This window comes from Cyrtonyx montezumae, unplaced genomic scaffold, assembly GCF_038088225.1.
Source record: "Cyrtonyx montezumae isolate F1298 unplaced genomic scaffold, pur_monq_1.0 scaffold_1, whole genome shotgun sequence".
NCBI classification, from domain to species: domain Eukaryota; kingdom Metazoa; phylum Chordata; class Aves; order Galliformes; family Odontophoridae; genus Cyrtonyx; species Cyrtonyx montezumae.
This window is the reverse complement of record NW_027071825.1, coordinates 2328444-2350443: the sequence shown is the minus strand read 5'-3', so window position 1 is coordinate 2350443 and position 22000 is coordinate 2328444. Positions and strand designations below refer to the sequence as shown.

At 44.7% G+C, this 22000-nt stretch overlaps 1 protein-coding gene across 5 annotated transcripts in view; it reads right to left on the bottom strand.

Annotated features, from left to right (window-relative positions):
• Positions 1–1341: 1341 nt before the first annotated feature.
• DOCK7 (dedicator of cytokinesis 7) overlaps positions 1342–22000 on the bottom strand; it is an 86861-nt gene continuing 66202 nt past the window's right edge. For 2 of the 5 annotated variants that reach the window (XM_065737820.1, XM_065737836.1), the window contains 20 exons: positions 21746–21900; positions 20984–21166; positions 20393–20528; positions 19595–19691; positions 17417–17513; positions 16611–16745; positions 15770–15922; positions 15440–15598; positions 15088–15188; positions 14320–14512; positions 13616–13759; positions 12526–12657; positions 11513–11527; positions 7003–7128; positions 5957–6046; positions 5019–5255; positions 4467–4610; positions 3545–3651; positions 2374–2541; positions 1342–1863 (listed from right to left, as the gene is read on the bottom strand). In XM_065737820.1, coding sequence (XP_065593892.1) covers positions 1821–1863; positions 2374–2541; positions 3545–3651; positions 4467–4610; positions 5019–5255; positions 5957–6046; positions 7003–7128; positions 11513–11527; positions 12526–12657; positions 13616–13759; positions 14320–14512; positions 15088–15188; positions 15440–15598; positions 15770–15922; positions 16611–16745; positions 17417–17513; positions 19595–19691; positions 20393–20528; positions 20984–21166; positions 21746–21900 — 2615 coding nt within the window. In that variant the 3' untranslated portion in view covers positions 1342–1820. Of the gene's footprint in view, positions 1864–2373; positions 2542–3544; positions 3652–4466; positions 4611–5018; positions 5256–5956; positions 6047–7002; positions 7138–11512; positions 11528–12525; positions 12658–13615; positions 13760–14319; positions 14513–15087; positions 15189–15439; positions 15599–15769; positions 15923–16610; positions 16746–17416; positions 17514–19132; positions 19151–19594; positions 19692–20392; positions 20529–20983; positions 21167–21745; positions 21901–22000 lie in introns of all 5 variants that reach the window. The other 3 variants (XM_065737829.1, XM_065737844.1, XM_065737813.1) reach the window with 2 other exon arrangements.

Below are 22000 nucleotides of genomic sequence, written 5' to 3'. Positions count from 1 at the left end.
AGAAATGAGATTTGGAGGCAAGGGAAAGGGAAATGGTTACTGTGAAAGCAAATGAAATGTTTGACATAAAGTAGAAGTAACTCTGGACCTCTCTGCTTTTTGTACAGGCCTTGATTTAGTTTTATGCAGCAAGGAAACCTGTTCTTCCAAATAGGAAACTGCAATAAGGGCCAGACTCAACTGGCAGCCACTCCCTCCTGCTCAACAGCAGTCTACTGCAGAGAACATGAATGACAAATGCCATGAGACACTGTAGCCATACCAAATAATTTCACTGTCTAAAATGGGTTATCCACATTGAAAAACAAAATAAAAAAACCCCACCAAAATAGAACTGAAAGCTTACCTTGCTTGCTATATATTGTTTCTGACTGCAATGTGGGGTTTGCTGAATTTCAGCCTGAAAATAAAAGTTAGGTTTTTCCTCACCCAATTGCAGGAACAGGAACTGTCCCAGGGAGACAAAGTTGTACGGAGAATATGATCTTTTGCTGTTGGGATTTTTCAAAGAAAGCACCCTACCCTTCCTGAGGAGGTAACTTGCCCCAGTGGCTGCACATTACATGTGGCCCTAAAGAAACCCCACGTGCACCTTAGAAATGTTGCCGAAGCCAACAGCAAATCTATGTCAGGCTTCAGATGTCAAACTCATGCAATGAGGAAACCATGACTGTATGATTGCATTTGCAGCTTTAAAGGCTCCTGCCTAAAAGTTACATACATTCTTTTTCTTCTTATTCCTCGAAATAGAGCAGCACTTCTTATTTCTCACCTACACACACACGTATTTCTGTATGTCTGTTCAGGTATTTATGGAGTGAGCGAGCTCACGTTTAACCACGCATCCCACCCAGGGGAGCTGGTTCAATGCAGAGAGGAAAAAAAGACAAAGAGCGAGACATAGTGGTTGTAGGGCTGGTTCCAACTTTGAGATCAGTTTGCTGTAAGATCTGTGCTGGCCACCAACATCACTGCCTTAAAACACATCCCTTCATCACGTCCTTAACAACGTGAGAAATGCTGTCTATGTACACTTGTAACTCAGCTCATCTGCTTTGTCATTTCATTCTTATCTTCCCCCCATGAAATGAGCTTTTAAATTGAAAGAGGGTCAGAAGCAGCAGCCTAGCTGCACTGCACACTGATGCTATGTCAGGTTACTGTGCTGTATTTGGACTTCCAGGTGGTGTATGCAGAATCTGTATTCAGAGTTACAAAGGAGAAAGGGCAGGAACAGTAAAACAATCACTGCTTGGATAAGAAGTGTTAGGAAAGACTTACCTTGCTCTGAAACGTCTCCCCAAGGACGGCGAGCTCTCAAGTCCAATTCAGCACAGGGAATTAAAGTGTAAACATTCACATATTTAATAGTACCATCAAAATAACCATCATCACTACATTAAAAACTTCAAAAATGCATTTGCATATGGTCCTAATATAAATTAAATATAGGAACTAAAAGTAAATAAATTTAACATTAGAGAATGCTATAAATAAAGGTAAATGCGTTTAGTGTACCTTTGAGTCATAAAAATGCCTTAAAAAACAGGGAACTTTACAGCTTCTCACCAATACTCTGGATACCACTTGATTATTTGTTTTTTCAGACATGGATAAGTCTACATTTGACAATTCAAAACGATTTTTTTGGCCACTGAACACTTTGATGGAGGAGGAGGTGTGTGGGAAGTCCAGGATGAAGTCCAAGTTTTATTTCACAATAAAACTTCTTTGATTCCCAGCGCTGATAACAAGGCTCTCTCTTTTCAAAACCTTACTTTTAAGTGCTTTTTTAAATTTTATTTTGGCTTTTAACTCGTTTAGATATCCATTTTGCGAAGGCTCATCCTGCTGAAGGAGTCTCTGAGGGAGAGAAAATAAAACGATGAGCTTTTGTTTTCCAGGGTGAAAGAAGCAGCCTCTTAACGACGAGAGATTCTGTACGTACTTTCCAGTATTTTCTACAGGAGAAGCAGCACAAACCCCCTGCACTACTTGAAAGATTTGCTCAGAATATCCCTATCTATCAATCATACTCTTTTTTTTTTTCCACATTCCCCCTTTTCCCAACACTTCTGTATCCTCCCCGCTGCTCTTTTGCTCTGACCAACACCTCCATGAGGAGTAGCTCACAACCAGGGTCGTGATCTCCTAAGCCAACTGAGGAACAAAAGGGACCATTGCAAACACCACCTACCAGATCTGCTGGGAAGGGGATGTGCTCTGAGCTCAGGAAAGAAGGGGCAAAAAGGACGGACTCAGCCAGAAGCCCCAAATGAAGAACAGCTTTCACGAGCTCTTCAGGAAGACCAAACACCCTTATCTCCTTACCCCCTCCTTATCTCTGCAGAGAAAGTAAAATCAAATATCCACCTGTGGCACGTGACTGGCAACACGGCCTTATACAACTGTGGGATCTTCCTGTTTATCAAAGGCTGGAGAGCTTCCTTGAGCCGGTGGTAATTCCTTTCGAGCTCCCGCTGATACTCCTTCTGGTCGGGGCCGATCAGGCTCTTGTTCTTGCGCAGAGCATCTTCACATCTGGAGAACAAAAGCCTGTGAAACTTGGGCACGTGTTTCATTCAAGACCTGTTCATTTAGTAACACAAAAGCTTTCATTCTCCACTTCTGGGATGACACACAATCTCCTTTTCTATTTTATCTTTTGGGTAATAAAGACTCAGCTGTAGCAGCTGATCTCCACGGGGAAAGGAGAGGGAGCCACGTTTCCAGTTTCCATTTCCAGAGTGGAAACTCCATTTTTATTTCAGTTTCACTCTGCAGTTCCATTTATCATGGCTGAAGAGAAATGAAAAGCCCATCATCTCCAAACAGCACTTCCAGTCTGAGATTCAAAGACAACCAAAGCTACTGCTGGAAGGCAGACAGCCCTACGAGATGAGATGTTCATCAGGAACTCTTCTACAGGGAAAGACAACATTTAAATGAAGGGTATGAAGAGAACTCTTCACATCAACACCGCCTATTACATGTGGGAAAAACTACATTGCCACGGGATCTTTTAATTTCTATATCTATATATCTATATATTTATTTATTTAATTCCTCACTGCTTGCAAAAGATACTGGTTTAAGACTGCAGTTTGCACGACTGAAGAGGGAAGTACAGCAGCCAGTATGATTCCTTGAGAGAATTCTGCCAGCATATTTCCACGTGGTTTGGACAAATTCACATCAGAAGGAAATCACACCTCCTGGCCCTGTCAACCTGTGAGTTCATTTGTGCCAGCGTGGCGAGCTGTGTTCTGAAATGGGAACACTTGGTCACAACTGAGCTGTGATCACTAATTCCTTCCCAACGTACAGCAAAGCCAAATGACATCAGCTCTTGATCTGATGGAAGTCATGGACTGGCAGCACCAGAGAAACAGGGAAGCAAGTGGGAAGCTGAGGAATACAGCTGCATATGGAAACCAGACAGATGCAGTTACAACGTGAGCACTCCTCTCCCAGACAGCCCCTGTGTTAGTGCTCCTGCCTGGTGCAGCAGTGATAAAAGCACCTGGAAGACAATGCTCCATACCTTTTGGTGAAGTCTTTGAAACAGAGCCGCAGTTTGTTATGATGCCTGAAGAGCTTTGGATCGTTGGGTATTTCAGACAAGAAAACCTGTGCAACTTCTAATGGTCCCTTTAGGAGCAGAGAGAAAAAGTAAGTTTCTCAGCACTGCCACATCCACTCATGAGAAATCATTCTTGCACACACATAGAAACATTTCTAAAATGCAACGTTTCCTCACAGCTTGCTTCTTAAAGAATCACAGCTGGTCAATCTGGCATAAATCAGCCACCATGGCTGCTGCAAGGCTTTCAGGCCTTCGTAAAAATAAAACTCAGCTTTTGGAGAGCAGTGTGAGAACGTGTGCGGATTCTACATTTGTTTTACCTTACAATGAATCTTGACAAAGTTTGCAGAACTGACAAGTAAGTTTAAACAATGCAGATGGAACCAAGGAAGTCCTTGCCAGCACTGCAAACTCAGCCCAGAACTTGAAACTCCAGCCGTGTTCTTTCCAGCTTGTTCATTAGCAGAGGTTTAACTCTGATTCCCTCAAATTTTCCTCCATGTTTCTCCTCTCGTGAGCTTTGCTTTCCACTTTGTTCAAAAACCACAGCAGGACACAGTTCCAAACACCAGAGTCTGGCTAACCAAAAGTAACACAATAAAATCTTGTGTTTTGATTTACACAGGGGAAAGGGAGGCAGTCAGAAGTGACCACAGCTGCCAGGAAGGGGCAGGTAACTGGGGGAGAAGGGCTATCCCTACTCAGCCACTTCCCAGATCTAGCCACACGTTCAGGACTCTCACTCAAACTGCAAAGTTACCCAGAGCAGCTGGTGGGGAAAAAATCCCAGGATCACTTGGAAATAAAGCCCAGTGCTAACCATCCACTGAACAGAGCGACACGCTGCCCCAGTGTCTCCAGTTCAGAAAGCGATTCTCACCTGATTTACTGTGGTACCTACTGATCCCTGTAGCACCATCTGCAGCATCTTTGGGTCTGCAGGGTCTTGGTGAGTTGCAAAAGCTAATTCTTGTGTTTTCTTCTGCATGTCCTCTATGGCAACTTCAATGGGCGTCAAAATGATCTAAGCAAGCAGCCAGAACACAGGATGCATGTTATGGCAGAGAGAAATGCCTTCGGGTGGCACAGTCAAGTGTCAGAAGACATCACAGGACAGACACTGTGTGACAGCATGGAGGGATGACAAGCATGGAAACTCACTGCCCTGAGGGTGAGGGGGTCACCATTCCAGAGCTGTGGGGACATGGCACAGAGGGATGTGGGCAGTGGGCATGGGTTGGATGATCTCAGAGGTCTTTTCCAACCCGAGTGATTCTACAGTTCTCTTCTATGACTCTGTGTGGCCCTGGTATTTAACTAAACGTACAACGGTACATCACACGAGAGCTTCAGCAACGCCCTTCGTCTTGGATAGTATTTCCCTTCAAAGGAGACCCACGGGGATGTCTGTGGGGCAGAGCGAAGGCCTCACCTCCTCTTTGTGAATGACGTTTATCCTGGTTTTGATGTAGGGGAAAGCGTGGGATGTGGTCAGGATAGTTTTACGTTTGAACTGCTCGTGCAGCTCCCCGTGAGCTCGGCCGTCCAGCGTGAAGGGCGTGCAGTACATGAAGCGCCGCAGGTTGTAGTTCTTGTCAAAGTAAGTGATCCTGTCCTTCATCTCGTACGTGTCAAAGTAAGGCTCCACGTAGGTGATCTGGATGTAGGCCTGCAGGAAAGGAACCCACATGTGCACAGAGGTGAGACGAGTTCTGCTCCCTGCTTCCCAGCAGGGCCGAAACCCTGCCTAACTCTTGTCTCTGAAGAACTAGGGCTGCTCCTTGCCTTTACTCAGAAACATCACACCGGTGGTGCTGGGGGGCCTGGTGGCTGCTTAGCACTCCCTGGACTAGATATAGCATTCTGCCCTTACCCCCTCAAGCTCTTCACATGAAGTGTTTCCTCTCTTTCTTTGCAGATAATGACTTGTTCTAAACTGAAGTCTTAATATCCTAGGCACACTCCTATGCTTAGAGGAGCTTAAAAGACACAGAACAAGAATGATAAAATGCTACAGCTGCAAAAAAAAACCAAAAACCAAAACAAAAACAAAACACACAGAGGCCACTGAATGGAAAACTCCCTTCCTTCCTTGCATTTCATAGGGATTACAGAGACAGGCAAATACAGCCCAACTCCGCAGTGTCTCTTCATCTCTTAACCCTCCCACTCCACAGGGCAGGACGGAAACAGCTAATCCTGCACTTCTTTGCTGGGAAGATCTCCCCCACCTCTATTCCCTGAGATGTTCTCTAGCTCTCTTCATGGAAACCATCACCTGCTTGGTGAAATCCAGGGCAGGATTCAGCCCACTAAGTTCATGTATGTTCAGGAGCAGCTCTTCTGCTAACACCATACTTGTGTTCTTACCTTGTTGGGATCTAATTTACACTTGTCCACAGGGTTTGAGTCCTTAATCACTTCAAGCACATCTTCACCAAACCGTTCTCCATAAAATCCCTACAACCAAGAGCAAATGCACTGAAACACAACATCCCACGCATCCATCAAAGGTGGGGGTTGGAGAGACAAAGGCACATTCAGGGGAGGTGAAGCTCCAAATGCCTTCAACAGCAGCTGCACCAGGGCTGAATGTGATCTGCTGAACCCAGGAGAATTCAATCAATCGCATTCCAGGGGCAACAGGAAACAAATGAGCCTAACACCCGGAAAGCCAAGAGAACTCGGGAGCCTTCCAACTGCACACACACACTGTGGGGCTTTGAACAGACCTCTGAGCTTGCTGTGAGCCCAGCTGAAAGCTGGGGTCAATGCAGGATCTGCTTGGAAATCAGGTGCTGTCAAAGCGTGGCTCAGCTGGGCTGCATGAATGGGTCTGAACTCGGTTTCATGCGCTCAAACCTCAGATAATGCTGCTGCTTTCAGCGCCACGTGAGACTGTGACAGCAACTGAACCATGAGCAACGACAGTACACATCTATTCCAGCAAATAAAATAGGGCCAGGTCTGAGGAACGAGCTGGTGCTTGCAGAGGCACCCAAAGCCATGCTGCCTTTGGGTTTGTCTTTGGGACATTCATCAGCTGTCTTTGCTTGTTCATGGCCAAAACAAACTTCAGAGACCTGAGATACCCACTGTGGGGGCTCTGAAATTCAGCCACTGTTAAAGGCACTGTCTCCAGGAGAAGAGGAACGCGTTGTGAAGGTAAGAAAGCAAGAATGAAAAGCAATGCTTTCCAACAGCTGGATTCTGAAAGGCAACTCAGCCTTTTTTCAAGCTCAAGTCATCCCATTTACACCAGGCAGCGGAAGAGAAATGCAAACACTCTGTGAAAAGCCACAGATTCTCAAGTGATTGTAGCAGGTCTGCAGCAATGCTGATTTGGGAATGATAGATGGAAAGCAGACCAACTGCAGCTCACAGAGAGAACTGGAGGACGGCCACAAGCATCTCACCTCGAGCCTATGGGAAATCTCAGCTAACTTTGTTATCGCAGGCTCCTTGTAAACAAACTCTTGCTCATCCAGGTCTCCAAACTTAGTTCCATAGAAACCGACCCTGAAGTAGGTGCCAAACATCCTCTTTCCATCCTAGGTTTGGAGAAACAAAAGGTTATTTCAGTGCGGGGACAAGCACACCCCAAGCGCGGCCGCAGGAGGGCTCCTGACGTTATGCAAACTCAAGAAGAAATTAAAAATGAACAAAGGAAAAACAGAAAGAAAGAAGGGAAAGAAAAACACACCTGGAACTCAGCATGAACACATTTAGCAGCAAACACCGCAATGAAATTACAAACTAATGTGAGATCATACGGATCAGGTCCGACCATCAGCCCAACCCTGCAATGCCTTCTGCCACCCTAGGAGGAGCCTGGGGGCATTGGATGATGGGGAACAAAGGTGAGTTCCTACATTTGGGTATTATTTCAGGCTCTCTGAGCACTCTGCAGTAAGGGAGACTGCTTCGTAGCTGCTGACAGCCTGCTGCACTCAGGGAGGACGTTGCACACAAACACCCCTGGAGATTCCCTGCAGGGCCCCACAATCCACCCTGAGCTAACTGCAGGGTTGGGCTGATGTCAATGCCTGGGGCACTCACACACACACATGGGCACTGCTGGAACAGAGCATGGCCCCGGGGGTGTCACAGCCTCCTAGGGACTGACTGCTGGGACCGAGGGCCAAAGTCACTCCTGCTGAAAGCAGATGCAATTTGCTGTGTCATGTACCTGCTTCCTTTTGAGCCAGTGGTGAATTTGGCCCAGAAATGCAACAAAAGAAGAGAAACAGAAAGATTTTTGCTGGAAAGTAACAAAGAAAATCTGATTAACAGAAAGAGGAGAAACGCTTTAAAAAATAAACCACACCTCTAACCTTGTTAAAACAACTCACTCCGCATGCACAAACCAGAAATGCTTTTCAGCAAGAAACTGTGAGATGTTCACCTTTACTCTCGTGAGAACGCGTGTGCACAGCACTCAGTGCCCGACTCGGGGCAAGGTTTGGGTTCAGAGAGCACCTGTGGGTGTCCTGACTGCTGCATATGAGTTACATTTGCTATTTCTTTTGTATTTTTTGCTACGGCAAAACTGATCTCTTGTGATGATGGTGAACAAGATCTATGGAAGGCAAATAAAGTCTCAGGAGAACTCTGAAGCACTGCCGTGGTGGGGTGCTGGCCTGAAGGACACAGTGAGTGATGCTTCTTTTTGGGGGGAGGGCTGATGCCCACCCCACACTGCAGAAAGCAGAGCTCAGCTGCGCCCAGCTCTGACCAGAACTGACCATGATTTGGCCCTGTCTATGGAGCACGTGACATTTGGGGTACGAGGCATTCACAGAACCCAGTTCCTACAAGGCTGGAGCCACACCGACATCTGCACACACCACTTCTTACAGCTGGTGTTGCCATAAAAATAAGAACGAGGGGGAGGAAAAGTGTCTGTTATCAGCATTAATTAATAAGTAGTTCTGGTAGCATTTACTAAATGCATAAAGTAAGAGCAATGTGGGACTGGGAAGTCCAGCAGCTGGGAAGCCAGGTGAGATCATGCTCCATCACCATGAAGCCCAGCTGCACTGGCTTTCCCTTACCAATCCAGTTGCTGACATTCAGTTACCATGAGGATCTCAGGGAGAAGGAGCACTGGTTGGCCTCAGTGGGACAGTGCATCTCTGCCACACAGCCCTGGAGCCATCAGCTACGGGCTGAGCAGTGACTGCTCCCCAACAAGGGAAGCATCAAACCCTTTGTGTTCCCCCCCCTCGAGGTTTTTTGTTTGTCTTTGGAGTGAAAGGGTCTGTGGTGGGAGGTTTACAGAGGCAATTTCCCAGTGTGAAGCCATGCCTGGGAATGTGCACATGGAAACACTGCTCAGGTGAGTGAAGGCCCGCAGGCTATTCCCTGCCCATGGGGGACATTCAATAGCTGTGAGCCCCCTGGGATGAGGAGAGCTCAGTTTCTCTCCCAGAGTTAACACGGGATGGCTCTGTAATCCTCACTAGGAGCTTTTCTTTGAAATTTAGTCTATACCAAAGTCTCTGGAATCACAGTACTGAAATCGAAACGTGTCACTTAAAAATACTCCATGGTCTTGTTTCTGAAAAGAGCTAAAAATGCAGATATGAGGGAGAAAATATTAAAAGCGTTTTATCTCCTATTATTTTTTGAAAAATAATAGGTCGTGGGGAGGAGAAGAGAATGAAGGTGAACACTGAATAGCCATCACAGAACTGGCAGAGCAGATAACAGCCACCATGACATATGAAGGTTCATGACTTGTTATTATGCATGGTAAATACCTTTCAAAATTGCTGGGGATCACGTTTGAGTTATCTCTCGCATACACACAAAAAGCTTTGCCAACAAGATCTGCAAGAATCCAACACGGGAGTTCTGCTCTGCTTTCTCCAGCAGCAGAGCAGCAGCTGCCTGCAGGCAAAGCCAGCCCGAAATACGCACGAGGGAAAGTGACTCCTTCGTACACACTGTGCAGAAAGCAAAACCCAACCATCTCTACCAAAGCAAGCAATCTCAATTGCTCAATTCCACCCAAGGTCCTTTGCAGCATTGCCAACTATTGCAAATCTTTCAATATAAATTTTTCTATATTTTTCAGCCCCGGGAGTGCTGCTATTCAAGGCAACATCACCTTGTATGCTTCAAAAGAAAATAAAGATTCAACATCTATTAAACCAACAGAGAAGCAGGAGAACCCACCACTCCAAAGGCATTGGTGCCAGACTCAGGACACTGAGGCTTGTAGTTGGCAATGCTGCTGTTCCTGGGACACGAAGGGTGACCCCCTGATGTTGGCATAGCTTGTTGGTAAAATGGAACTGGGATTTCCACAGAGAAAAACAAAAAATAAAAAAGGGGTGGGGAGGGGAAGGGGGGAGGAGAAAGCAAAAAAAAAAAAAAAATTCCACAAGTAGGAACTTACCACAACAGACAATAGTAAGAGTGGGGAGGAGGGTCAGCAACCAGGGCGATAGAGGAGAAAACAGAAAGTATTTAATTAGGGAAATTCCAAAAAACAAACAAGCAGCAAATTGGCAGCAAATAAACTTTAAAATAAAATTGAAAACAAACAAACAAACAAAAAAAAGGTGAGCATCAATCGAGGTATTTAAAAACAAGGAGAAGGGAAACAAAAAACATGCAACAAATCCAAAAGCTACGAAGCACAAAGATCAGAAAAGTGTGGCAATGAAAGAGCACAATGACAGACGAGAACATAAACCATGGGTGTCTTTTACCATGCAATAAAACATGACTGAGTGATGTTAGAACCATAACCAATGACAGAATTTTCTTCAGGGGTCGATTTAGGGGCAGACTAATCAAGATAGATGCTCACAGGCCTTCACGTGCATTGGCTATAGGATGTGGATGATTTATGTTCCTGTGACGTACTCCAAATATCACCTGCTGGGACTTCTCACAGGAACAAGCAAATGATTTTCAGGGCCAGCCCTTCAATGGCAGGACTATCTTTAAGCTACTAGATTTCAATTCTTGCTAGGCCACAATTCAAAAGCATCTTTCTGACATTGTCAGCCCAAATTATTTGTCACACAAGGCAGAGGAACTTGGATGTTGGCTCCTGTTCAGGCACTGTGGGCTTCAGTGCTGTCCTGTGTAGGAAACTTGGGGTGAGATGGCTCATACTGAGTCTCCCTTCTGATAGAAAAGCAGAGACTAACTGGGCAGCTGAAGTCTATGCAAATAGTGTAGTATACCCATGAAACACTCAAAGTTTCTTCTGTGACTTCTTGACACTGGTGTACCAAATGTGTCAGCTGGGCTGGGGCCTGACTGATCCCACTCTGTGCTGGGTGCAGCATCAGATGAAGCTGACTGCTATGGCTGTTTCTAAGCCAGTGTGTGTTTCTCACAGTGTATGCTGCAGAAATGTGAACAAACAGCCTCCACGAAAATGGAAGCAGCAAAACTGACTCCAGTTAACACAACCAAGCTGTTTTACTGCCAGATGAAGCTACATAACAAATTGATTGTTCTTAAACGAGCAGAATAAAGGAGCCTATTGTCTGAGATACAGCTTGCACATGCAATAAACCAGTTTCGTTTTTCAGTACCTCTGAGCATTATTGCTTAAATCGACCCCTGTGGGTGGGGTGAAAATATGGTATGAAGGGATGTTGGTGCTGATGAAAAGAAATATAAACGAATTATAAAAATGAACTAGTGATGATACAGTGGCTCATTCACCAAAGAACCTCATTAGTGGAATACATCAGCATCCATGCACTACCTACAGCTTCTTACAAAGAATTTCCTACTACAACCACAATTGGTTTATTGGTATTTCTTTGGTTAATGAATTCAGTTTTAACAGCAGACAGCAACAGAAATACCCACAACTAGCACATGTGGGCAAGCATTGGCGTGAGTCATCTGACAAAATCTATTAGTGTTCTTTACTAACTAAATGGAGTTACCTACCTCCCAGCCAGTACTCTGTGTAATAAAAAGTAAAAAGCGCATGTCACAGAAACAAAAAAAAAAGTTCCAAAGGCCAAAACATGACCATCAATGTAAGGCAGCATAAATGTGAAATGGTTTCAATGATTTTTAAGACATCGTGCAACCAAAACAGACTTCTCCGGCCCAGAATGATGCCCAATGATTGTCCCTTATTGGTTCATTTAACCTCACAAATCTGGCAGTGCCAGAACGCTGGGAAAACAGCCAGACCCTCAGCTGCTGAAGACAAGCTGGATCCCAAGAAGATAAAGCACTGATGGACGTCTACTGAGTTAGCATAAGGGTAACTACACCAACAGTCGGCAGCGTACTAAGCAGCTCACCACCAGAAAGCTGGCTGGGGTGGGGGGTGTCAGAGCTGCACTGGCACACACTGCAGGAGGGCCTGCCAAGCCTGTGCCTGCCTGCAGGGAGAACATGCACCCAATGAGCATCTCCTAGAAGCTTCTAGAAAGTTGCCAAGTGCTCTCATCCCCTGCTTAGCCGAGGACTGTTGGGCTTTGCGAAGGTTGGTAAAACCTGATGTCTCCCATCAAATGTTCAGCTGGTGGGTTTTGCACCACCTGAGTTTACAGAGATTCTTTCAACAATTTAGCCACCACAAATAAAACTCCAACATTTCTCAGCATTACCTACCAGGCTAAAGGCAAGAAACAGCAGTTCTCCCAGAAACAGCACATGTGAAATTCATTTTGAAACAACATTGGAAAGAATTAACTGGCATGCGATTGGGACTTCTTAACTCTCAGATAATTCTGAAGTTACAACAAAACTTGGCTCCCACATTTCTCATATCAAATATGCAGAAAGAAAAATCCAGATAGTGACCCTTGCATTTACTGCAGATCACTATTTGGCACTTCTTGTGTAATCTATTTAAATGTTTTTTTCCTTGATAGGTAGATCTATTTGAACCGAGCAGGCAAAATTTCTTTCCAATTCACATTGCAGCTGAAAATCCAAATCATTACCTGGTGAACGATCTTGCTAAATGCTTCTTGGAGTTTACCATGAATAGTAGATAGCTTCTTGGCATCTCTGTTAGCTTCATGAATAGGAATAAGGACTTTGTAAACCTCATTAACTGCTTCATACATGCCAGCCTGCAAAAATAAGGGCCATCAGATCTCTCCAACAGTTCAGCAGCAAGAATGATACATACTCCCAGCATTTAAATTTTAAGATTACAAAATAAAAAGGTGGCTCACACACCAAAAGCACTGTGACTCAATCAGCACCTTTTCCTTACAATACATCTACACATAAATGGAGTAAAAGCCCCAGTTACCTCGGGAATTAAGAGCCTACTGCATTACATACTGCTACTAGCAGATGAGATTATCAGAAGAAATAGAATTGGGTTATGTTGGGTGGATATATGCACAAGAGAGCACAGAATCACAGCACAACAAGCTCATTCCCTAATCTGTAGAAATCAAAGGTAATTTAAGTGCACAACACAGTTCTGTTTAGTGCATCTTCAACGCGAGTGACACCTACACACACATTTGGCATGCTGTGAAACAGGCTTTGTGAAATATTGTTAGGACATCTTTATTGGAGATGACCCATGGAAAGAGATCATGGAGATCATCATACAACTCAGCCAGCCTACTACAGCACTTTTAATGCTGCTCCAGAGTTACTGCTGCTTGTACTTAAACCCACTGAACGTTTCATACAGTGTTGTAGGATATAATTCACTTGCTTTCATTTGTTTCTGACGGATGCACCACCACCAGCTCACCAACACTGCTCACACAAAGCTTTCTGCCTATCCACTTTGAATAGGAGGGAAACAGGATGGACTTTATCTGCCATTGTGAACTCCAAAATATGCAGTTGAAGTGAAAGATGCTAGGAAACCAAGAAGGCCTCTTTGCTCCCCAACCCAGCTCACTGCAGTTCACTCGAGAGGGCAAACTGAGCTTGAACAGCTCAAACTCCCAGTGCTCCACGTGAATTAAGTGGTTAAAATAGAGCTATACAGTCTCGATGAGAAAATGTTCCCACTACATTGCCCAGGAGAAGGAGAGAGAGAAAGAAATTAAAGTCTTCTACCATGGAGAAAGATGCTGCAGCCTGCTCCAGCAATCCCACCAGACCAGCTTCTGTGAAATACTTTCCAGAACAGATACCTTCTTCATCTGGTGACACAACATCATCAGAAACTGCTGACTCTTCCAAAACGTTAGAAGATATGTTCTAAGGAGACACAACATAGATAAAAACTTGTGTTCAATTTAAATGACATTCAGTACTTTGAAAGCTTGATAGTTTTCTGTCAAATCCTACACTGTTTAAGGCAGCAGCTGTCACATGTTTTTTGTTTCATCTCTTTCTGAGACAACAGGGTGCTTCAGCACATGCTTAAGCTGATTGGAGTGGCCCAGCTATGTGATCACAGCTAGCTGAGTGCTTGTTTCTTCTGCTCAGCGTTGCCCTGCCTAATGTCAGTCACAGGAATCCCCTGCTAAGTTACTTCAGAACAACTGCACTCACCACACAGTGGCAGGACTAAACAGATGGTAAAGAAATATAACTTAGATGTAGAAATAAAGCAATTGGATTCATTCAGCTTATAGATGTGATGTTCAGGGGAATCAAGACTGTTCATGAGCATAAAGATCATTTTCAGAACTTACTTGTTCCCCAGAATAAACTGATAGAATGCAGTGTGAATATCAAAACACTGGAATATCTGGCACATGGGAGGTGCAGGAATGACAAAACCCTAAAATACACTACCAGAAGATGATCTCTACCTGAAAGGTAACGCATCCTACAGGGAGGTACTTCCTGTCCTCGAGCATGCTCAGATACTCAGCCACTAAAGCTGCAGAGTGGACCAAGCACTGTGCTGACTCGGCATGATTGCTCCTCTCTGAGTGCTTTCCAGCCATGTTCTGTAACCAGGTCAAGCGCAGGTCAGGGGAATTCTGATAGCCCTTTGCAATCCTAGTTAAAAATAAAAAAATAAAAAGAGAGAACGAAAAACCACACACACAACACTTTGCAATTAGTACTTAGTTATTTCTAAGTAACAACCATTCTCAGTGCTAAGCTACATAAATATATGAGATAATATGCAATACGGATGGGAAGTTACCCTAAATCCCCTCACAGATTTCTCAGCTAGCTACTGGTGGGCAACCAACTGGATCTGCTTAGTGATAGCACATTGGTTTTAAGGGTGCCTGCTGAAGCTCTTGACACAATTTCATATTTCACCTGGAGACTGCAACTGCAGTGTCACTGCTCCAAAACTAGGCTCTTAAAGGGCTCAAATGAACAACATCCGAGTCCAAAACCAAAGAGCAATTAGCTGTGTTTATATTAGGTGATACGTGAACAAGCAATGTAAAACAAGCTTAAGTTAACAGTAAAATAATTGCTAGATGAATCATCAAGGTTCACAGCAACACAATACTCAGTGCTCTAAATATAGAAGTGCCACAGATACCAAGCTTCTTCAAATACCAGCTGGACACTGACATCTACTGTCCCTGCTGTGCAATGAGTATGGACCCTACCTGTACATCAGGTCAATTAGCATTTCTGGATCTTCCTGGTGCTCCTTCATTTTAACTGTGTCAGAGAGGATCATATGGAGGTTGAACACTAGATCCTGCACCTGTAAAAAAACACACTGCTATAATGAACTGGCAATGGGAATCAAGGTAATCACTGCTATGCTAGAGCCACAATTGCTCTGAGCCTTGGTCTGGTTACCTTGCTGTCAGAATAAATCAAGGATCTGGATTTGATGTACTCAGGACATACTTACATACATACATACATAAATAAAGTATGCACTTCCTGCCAGGAATGCATACAAATTCCAGGCTGCAAATGAACTAAATGCCACTTCTGTGGTTCTTTTACCTGATCAGGAAATGTCGTCTCCCTAAGTTCCAGATCTTCTTCAGCATATGTCAAAATAGTCTTCAAGGAACGTCGTAAGAATTCCTCATTGAAATTCTGGGATGTCCCCACCAGGGATGAGAGAGACATAGTCACCTGCATTTTCACTCTGGCAAAGTTCTGCAACAGACAAATAGTACTTCAGTAACCTGGCAATACTGTGCACTCACTGCTACCAGTCCCTGGGCCCACAGTCAGTGTGTCCCTCCAGTTCTGCTGCTCAGTGCTCCATCCAGTGGCCCCCAAGCAGCTCACATACAATAACCTAATGAAGTGCAGAAGGATACTCACATTCCCAATCTCAAAGTTTTGCCTCATCAGAAGGTAAAGTGAGGCACTCGCATGTGACCGTATTGTGCTGATGCTGCTGCTACAGTGCCTCAGGAGCCTCAGGCACAGATCTGCACATTGCTCAGTCTCCTCTTCAAACAGCAGCTCAGGGAACTGGAAAAACAGCACATGAGAAAACTACTGCCTGGACAGACAAACAAGCACTCAGACATAAAGGCCATGGTGATCTCTGCAGCATTAGAGGAAGACCAGACCACTCTGCTTTGAGGGGAATTATGCTGGTTTGAATGGCTTGAACTTTTACAGTTAGAGAAAAGCAGACTTGTTGGCAGCACTGGAAGACAATCCATTTCACCTACTCCCAACACTCCTTGCTCCCACATGTCCCACCCTCAGACTGATTCACACCGATTCCAAAACCTCAGGTTTAAAACTCTGGGCTACTCCCAGTACACAAACAGAAACAGAGAAAAAGTTTAAATTATTGTTCAAACAAACAAAGAAAAAAGGTCAATTTTAAGCAAGATTCATCCTTAATTTCAGCTGTTCTTTGTGTTCCCTGCTGGCTAAGTACATCTGCTAGCCAGCAGGAACCCACACCACACTCACTCCCTGTGAACTGTACCTTTGTGTACAGCTATCCACCCCGAAGTGCAAAAATACAGGATCCAATCACAAAAGCCATCCAGGTTTTATCCACCCCTAGACCCCATTTCCTGAAAATTAGTTCTGCACAAAACAATAAATGTTTGGTGAAGCGACAGCGACGCAAAGGGAAAAAACAGCCCCACCCTCCATCAGCGCTGCTCAGGATTTATGATAGCATCTACAGAGAACTCACCTTTGAGACCAAAGCTCTCTGTGTGGCGAAGCAGTGCTGGAGATAAAGAGCACTTTGGTTGCAGGCCATGCTGTGCAGAAGCACCTTCAGCACCCCACCAAGGATACTCTCTTTGGACTCCGTTACAGAAACAGTCTGCAGTCAAAAGCAAACCAAGGGTCATACGAGCACAAGCAAACCTCCTGGGGAGCAGTAAGAACCCTGCTGAAATCCCCTCTGGCATGGAAAAATTGCCCACTTCGTGGAGCCTGCCTAACAGTCACATTTCTGAATCAGCTCCAGGTGATGACAATCTGACCCGTGAGCTGAAGTAGATGGAATGACAAGGGACAAAACTGCCGTGTGTCTGTGCGCACCGGCAGGCAGAGAGGAAACAAGTAGGTTTTGTACCACAGCAAGGAGGCTTTCCTGCACTGTGCCAATGTGTGCAGACACAGGAGACCAGCCTGGAACCGAATGACTTGAGGCAGATCTGGGAAAGAACTCGAGGAATCTGTTGTAATAGGGCAACACTTGTAAATCTTTACTGTTTGTTAGCGGAGTTTTAAGAAACAAATATTCCTTATGCCACTATGAAAAGGGAACCGTTTTCAAAAAGACTGAAGGAAGCTATGGTAAATAAAAACCATACTGTAAAGGGCTGAGGATGAGGAACAGCATTACAATCCTCCCTGCTGCAGCAGTAGACCTGAACAGTTCTGACAGCATTTAGGCAGTCAGAATGGCAGGAGGGTTCTACTTGACAAACTGCTGCCTGGCCAGGAGACCCTAACGGTATTACATCACTTTTCTTCTACCATCCTTACCTGCACAACTATCTCTAGTGTATCCAAAATAATTAGATTTGCTTCTGTTGCAAGATTTCCATCAATAAGTGCTTCATGTTCTATCTCTGCTCGCGATCTATTGGGAGAAAAGAAAGCAATAAAATTACCTTCTGTTTAAGAAGTAACTCACACATTCTCCACTTGAAAATATTTTCTCATTGGCAGGAACCTCTTGGTTACAACACATATTGCTGGACAACACTACAAAGATATTTTAATGTATCCACTAAGAGGACAGGAAGAAAGACTTGCTTTTTACATATACAAACTTACAGGTGATTTAGGTTCATCATGCTCAGGAGAAATCACACTGCTTTCTGACACTTTTGTTACTCGCCCAGGAAGACAACAAGCATTTAGAATCCAAGTCCAACTCAAACTGGTTTAGTAGCATTGCAAGGCATGCAACAGTGAAACCCAGAACAGAACAAATGGTCTCATGTTATAGGCTATGGACACATGGTGGTGCTACACGAGCTGGTATTTAGGACTTGGTTTCCAGCAGCCAGACTGGGTGCAGGGCAGAGTGCACACTGAGGAGGTGTGATCTCTGCCCTCTTACACTCCATTACATTACAGTTTTTGAAGAATATCTTCCACTCCACGAATGTAAAACCTACACAACTTTCCCGTAAAGTATCAGGGTCTCACTTCCCTCAAAAGGCTGACAAAATTCATATCCCCACTCACACCAGAGGTCCCAGGAATTCAACAATGGGAGCTGCACTTGGCAAAGACCCAGCACCATATTCAAGGAGCCCAGCTACAGCTTGCCCTACACAGGTGCCATCTCTGACACAGTTATGCCAGGCCAAATCACACTGGTGGTGTGACACAGAGTACTGACAAAACCCAAACAGAGCACACCATCAGGGAGGATGAAGCTGACTCAGCTGAAAGTGTTGCTGGAACCAGTATTCAGCAACACTCCCATGCCACACTGCTTCCCCTGGGAGCTGGGTCATACACTCATTACCTACTTCTCACCCTCCAGAACGTGAAGGCTTAGTGCCTGGTCCTTCTGGGCTGAGGAGAGGGGCCCAGACCCTGTGTCAGTAGTGACATGAGGAGTTCTGCAGGCCAAACTTCAGTGCCCATGGCTCTGGAGTTGAACCATGGTGAAATTTATACCTGCTTCATGAGGAGGTTTAAACACACTGTTGATGTGGCTTTCCTGATGCCTCAGCCGGACTGCAGTGCCGGACAAGAAGCCACAGCTTGACATAACAAGAGATCTATGCTGGACAAAATAATCAGAAGCTGTAAAGATGTACTTTCAAATCCAGGAAATATCACCATGTCTTTGTGGGCAAAACTTGGCCAGACCTCCATCCAGGCTCTGAGGACCCCACTCCTCATTTTTTTGAGAGCTTCACTGGGGCTGAGATTATTTTCCTAGGATTAGGAACAATTCTGTTGCTGGCAGGATGGAGACTGCAGGTTGCTGCAATTTGAGGAAACAGAAAACGTGCACCACAAAGCTCAAAGACAACTCCCAAGCCCTCCAGATTAAACCACACTAGGAGGGGGAATTATAAAGGAAATGGGTGTAATAAGCAAGAAGAGCTCATTCCAACCTGTTGCACACACACACACTGAAAACTTCTGCCAAGCATCACAAACAAGGCTGTGATGATTGAGTCTGCAGATGTATAAATGGCAATTTGTAAGAACTGCACACCAATGCTACAGTACCTGGCTGGTTTGTGGCTTCTAAAAGCACAGCACATGTGGAAAAACAATCAAAGTGATGGATTAGGGCAAGAAAGGAAAGAGAGCTTTGACAACTCCAGAATGCTCTTGTGGAATAAAGGAAATATGACATGGGATATATACGCTATCTGTGAATACTGTTTGTGAATCTTCTCTCTAAATTACAGTTTACTAAAGGATTTTTAGAAGGCAATGGATTGTATTAGTCTTCTTAAATCTCTTTAAAAATGCTGAGAAAAGTAAGGAACGGTGGAAAATAAGAGTTGGACAGGGCAGTGTTAGGCAAAAAAACTACTTGTACACTGCCAGACCTGCTCCAGCAGAGGGCTCAAACCTGCTCATGCAAGAGCTAAATGGACTGCTGCCATTAACCTTCAATGAAGAGAGAGACCCTGCATTCCCACCAGCACTGTGACATGGTTAAAAGAAAGATAAGGCGGTTACTTGTCAAGTTTTTCTGTGTTTTGACGCCAGTGAGTCATATCCTTTCTCCATCTCAAATTCTCTTGACTTCCAAAAGCACTCCCAGAAGGACTTCTCTCTGTAGGATAATATTAAAATATTCATAATCGTTTATTTTTTTTAAGTAGCAATTCTACATTCTGCACAAGCAACAGGTGACAGCAATCTGTAAGTTATTCCAAAGCTTAGTCCAAAGCTGTGGCCCTCAGACCCAAGACGTTCATATGGCTTCTAGTTGTCAGTGCAAAGTGTCATGAAAGGTAGTTTTCACCCAAGTATTAAGCACCACAGACCACTACAGAGTTAACTGAGACTGACCTGCTGAGAGGTAACTATCAGGGCTACTGAGAAGCACCCTCTTTAGACTTCTCAGGGGCTAGTTTTAGCAGTTTGACATAACTGTTTGTCAGCTGAAGACAGCATTGTCTTCAGGATGGTGCTGAGATTCCATTTCCTACTTCAGACTTTCTGTCTTTATTATCACTGCTGAGATGGCAGGAGAATATCACCACACAATGTCCCAGATAAGAAATAAAAGCAATCAGGCCAGATTTAGGAATAAAAAAAAAGTACAAAGGTCCCTATCTCTCTGACTCATCAATTATGCCTCTGAAACATTTAATCAACATAGCCCACAGTGAGTGGCTCACATGTACCAAGAAGCCTCTGGCAGAGCAGACCAAATCCAGATCTGATTCTTGTCCTAATCCATGGACCATTCAGGGAAAGGAGTAGCAGTTCTTGAAAAACGGGCAGAGTGCTGAAGACTTCTCTACTCACCTAGCTGTCCTCTGCTTCTTCGGACCATTTCCTGCCTTGCCCCTATGCTTCCCAAAATAGCTTCTTCAAGCTTGGCTCTCATGTCCTTTGACTTCTTGAATGTCAGACTGTTCATTCTTTCAAACACTTTCTTGCCCTGCAAGTGTCAAATGATAGTGAGGGAAGAGTCTTTCAATTTGAGTTATCTACTAAGGGTAACAACACAAAAAATCATTCCTGTACGAAGAGAGAAAGAAAGGAACATAGGTTTAGTTGCTAACCAGATAATCTACCCAGATCCAGCAACACTTCAAAAAGCTCTCCTGTGGGAGCAAACAAAATGACCAAGAGCTATCCCCTTTCCCTGCAGCAGTTCTTAGATGAGTGGCAAGCAACACAAGAAACATAAGAAATGAAAGGAGACAGAAACAATTACATGGCTGAAAAGTAAACATGGAAGAAGGCCAGAGGCTGCACAGAGAAGTGCTTAGCCAAGGGATTTAGATTACAGGAAATACTGAGGAGAGAACAGGAAATGCCTTTCTGGAGTCCTACAAAGGAGGGGAGTGTAATGTTTCTCTGAGAAACTTCAGGAGGTTTAAATACCAGTACCTTGTATTCAAAACAGGAAACGCAAAGATAAAGCAAATCCAGCAGACGATTGAGCTGCAGCACTGACAGGTCTGTGAACCACTTCTGTAAGACACTTTCATCTGCATTCTTGAGCACCCACAAGAGACAGATCAGAAGGCTGCGGCTGGACTCCGTTGAGAAGGTGGAGTGCTGCCTGCCACTCTGAAACAGACAGGTCAAGACATTTGTCACGCTGCATTTCATGTCCAAATGCTTCAGTCACCACTGAAAGGGTCTCCACAAGGTACTACTCTGGCCTAAATAATGGCTGAGTAGGAAGAGAAGGTGAACAGGGAGAAATTGGTCTGCCAAACTGGGGAGATTCCCTCTCCTGTGCAGAGAACAAAGGAAATGGCCCACTGATATCCTCATCTAGGGGAGACTTGGGTGTGGTTGGAATTTTTAATGAGAACTTAGAACGACCACTCTACTTCACAGACCTTCTATGCAACTGTTTCAGAAAGAGAGAATCTTTAACAGAAAATTCTTACATTTTCTGAGGATTGTTGACTCTTATCCCTGCCCGACACTTACTTGTAACTCCAATGAGACAGATACAACAACACGCAAACGAGACTTGTTCCCTTTGTATTTCTCCCTCTACCTCCCTGTGTAACACCCTGCCATAAACTGATACGAGCCCCTGCTGCCCACTGATCAGCCCTACAGGGCGTGCACATGTAAATATTTGCTTATTGACACAGGGTGAGGGTCAAAGAATAGGCAGGGATAGCTTTGTACCGATGAGGTGAGCAGAAAACTGCTGGGCCGGGCGAGCTGAGGGACTGATGTTCCTGCAATGGCCATGGCAACTGTCTGGCTTATCATGCTTCCGCTCTCGCCTTCATAATCATCAGCAGCAACGCAGCTCGGCCTCCCTCGCTGATTGTGACTCTCTGCCAAGAAACAAACACATCCTAGTTAATTCCCAAACCCAAAGCATCTCTCCCCAGCCTCTCTCTGCAGTGCTTCTTTCAATAAACCATCTAGTAAGGC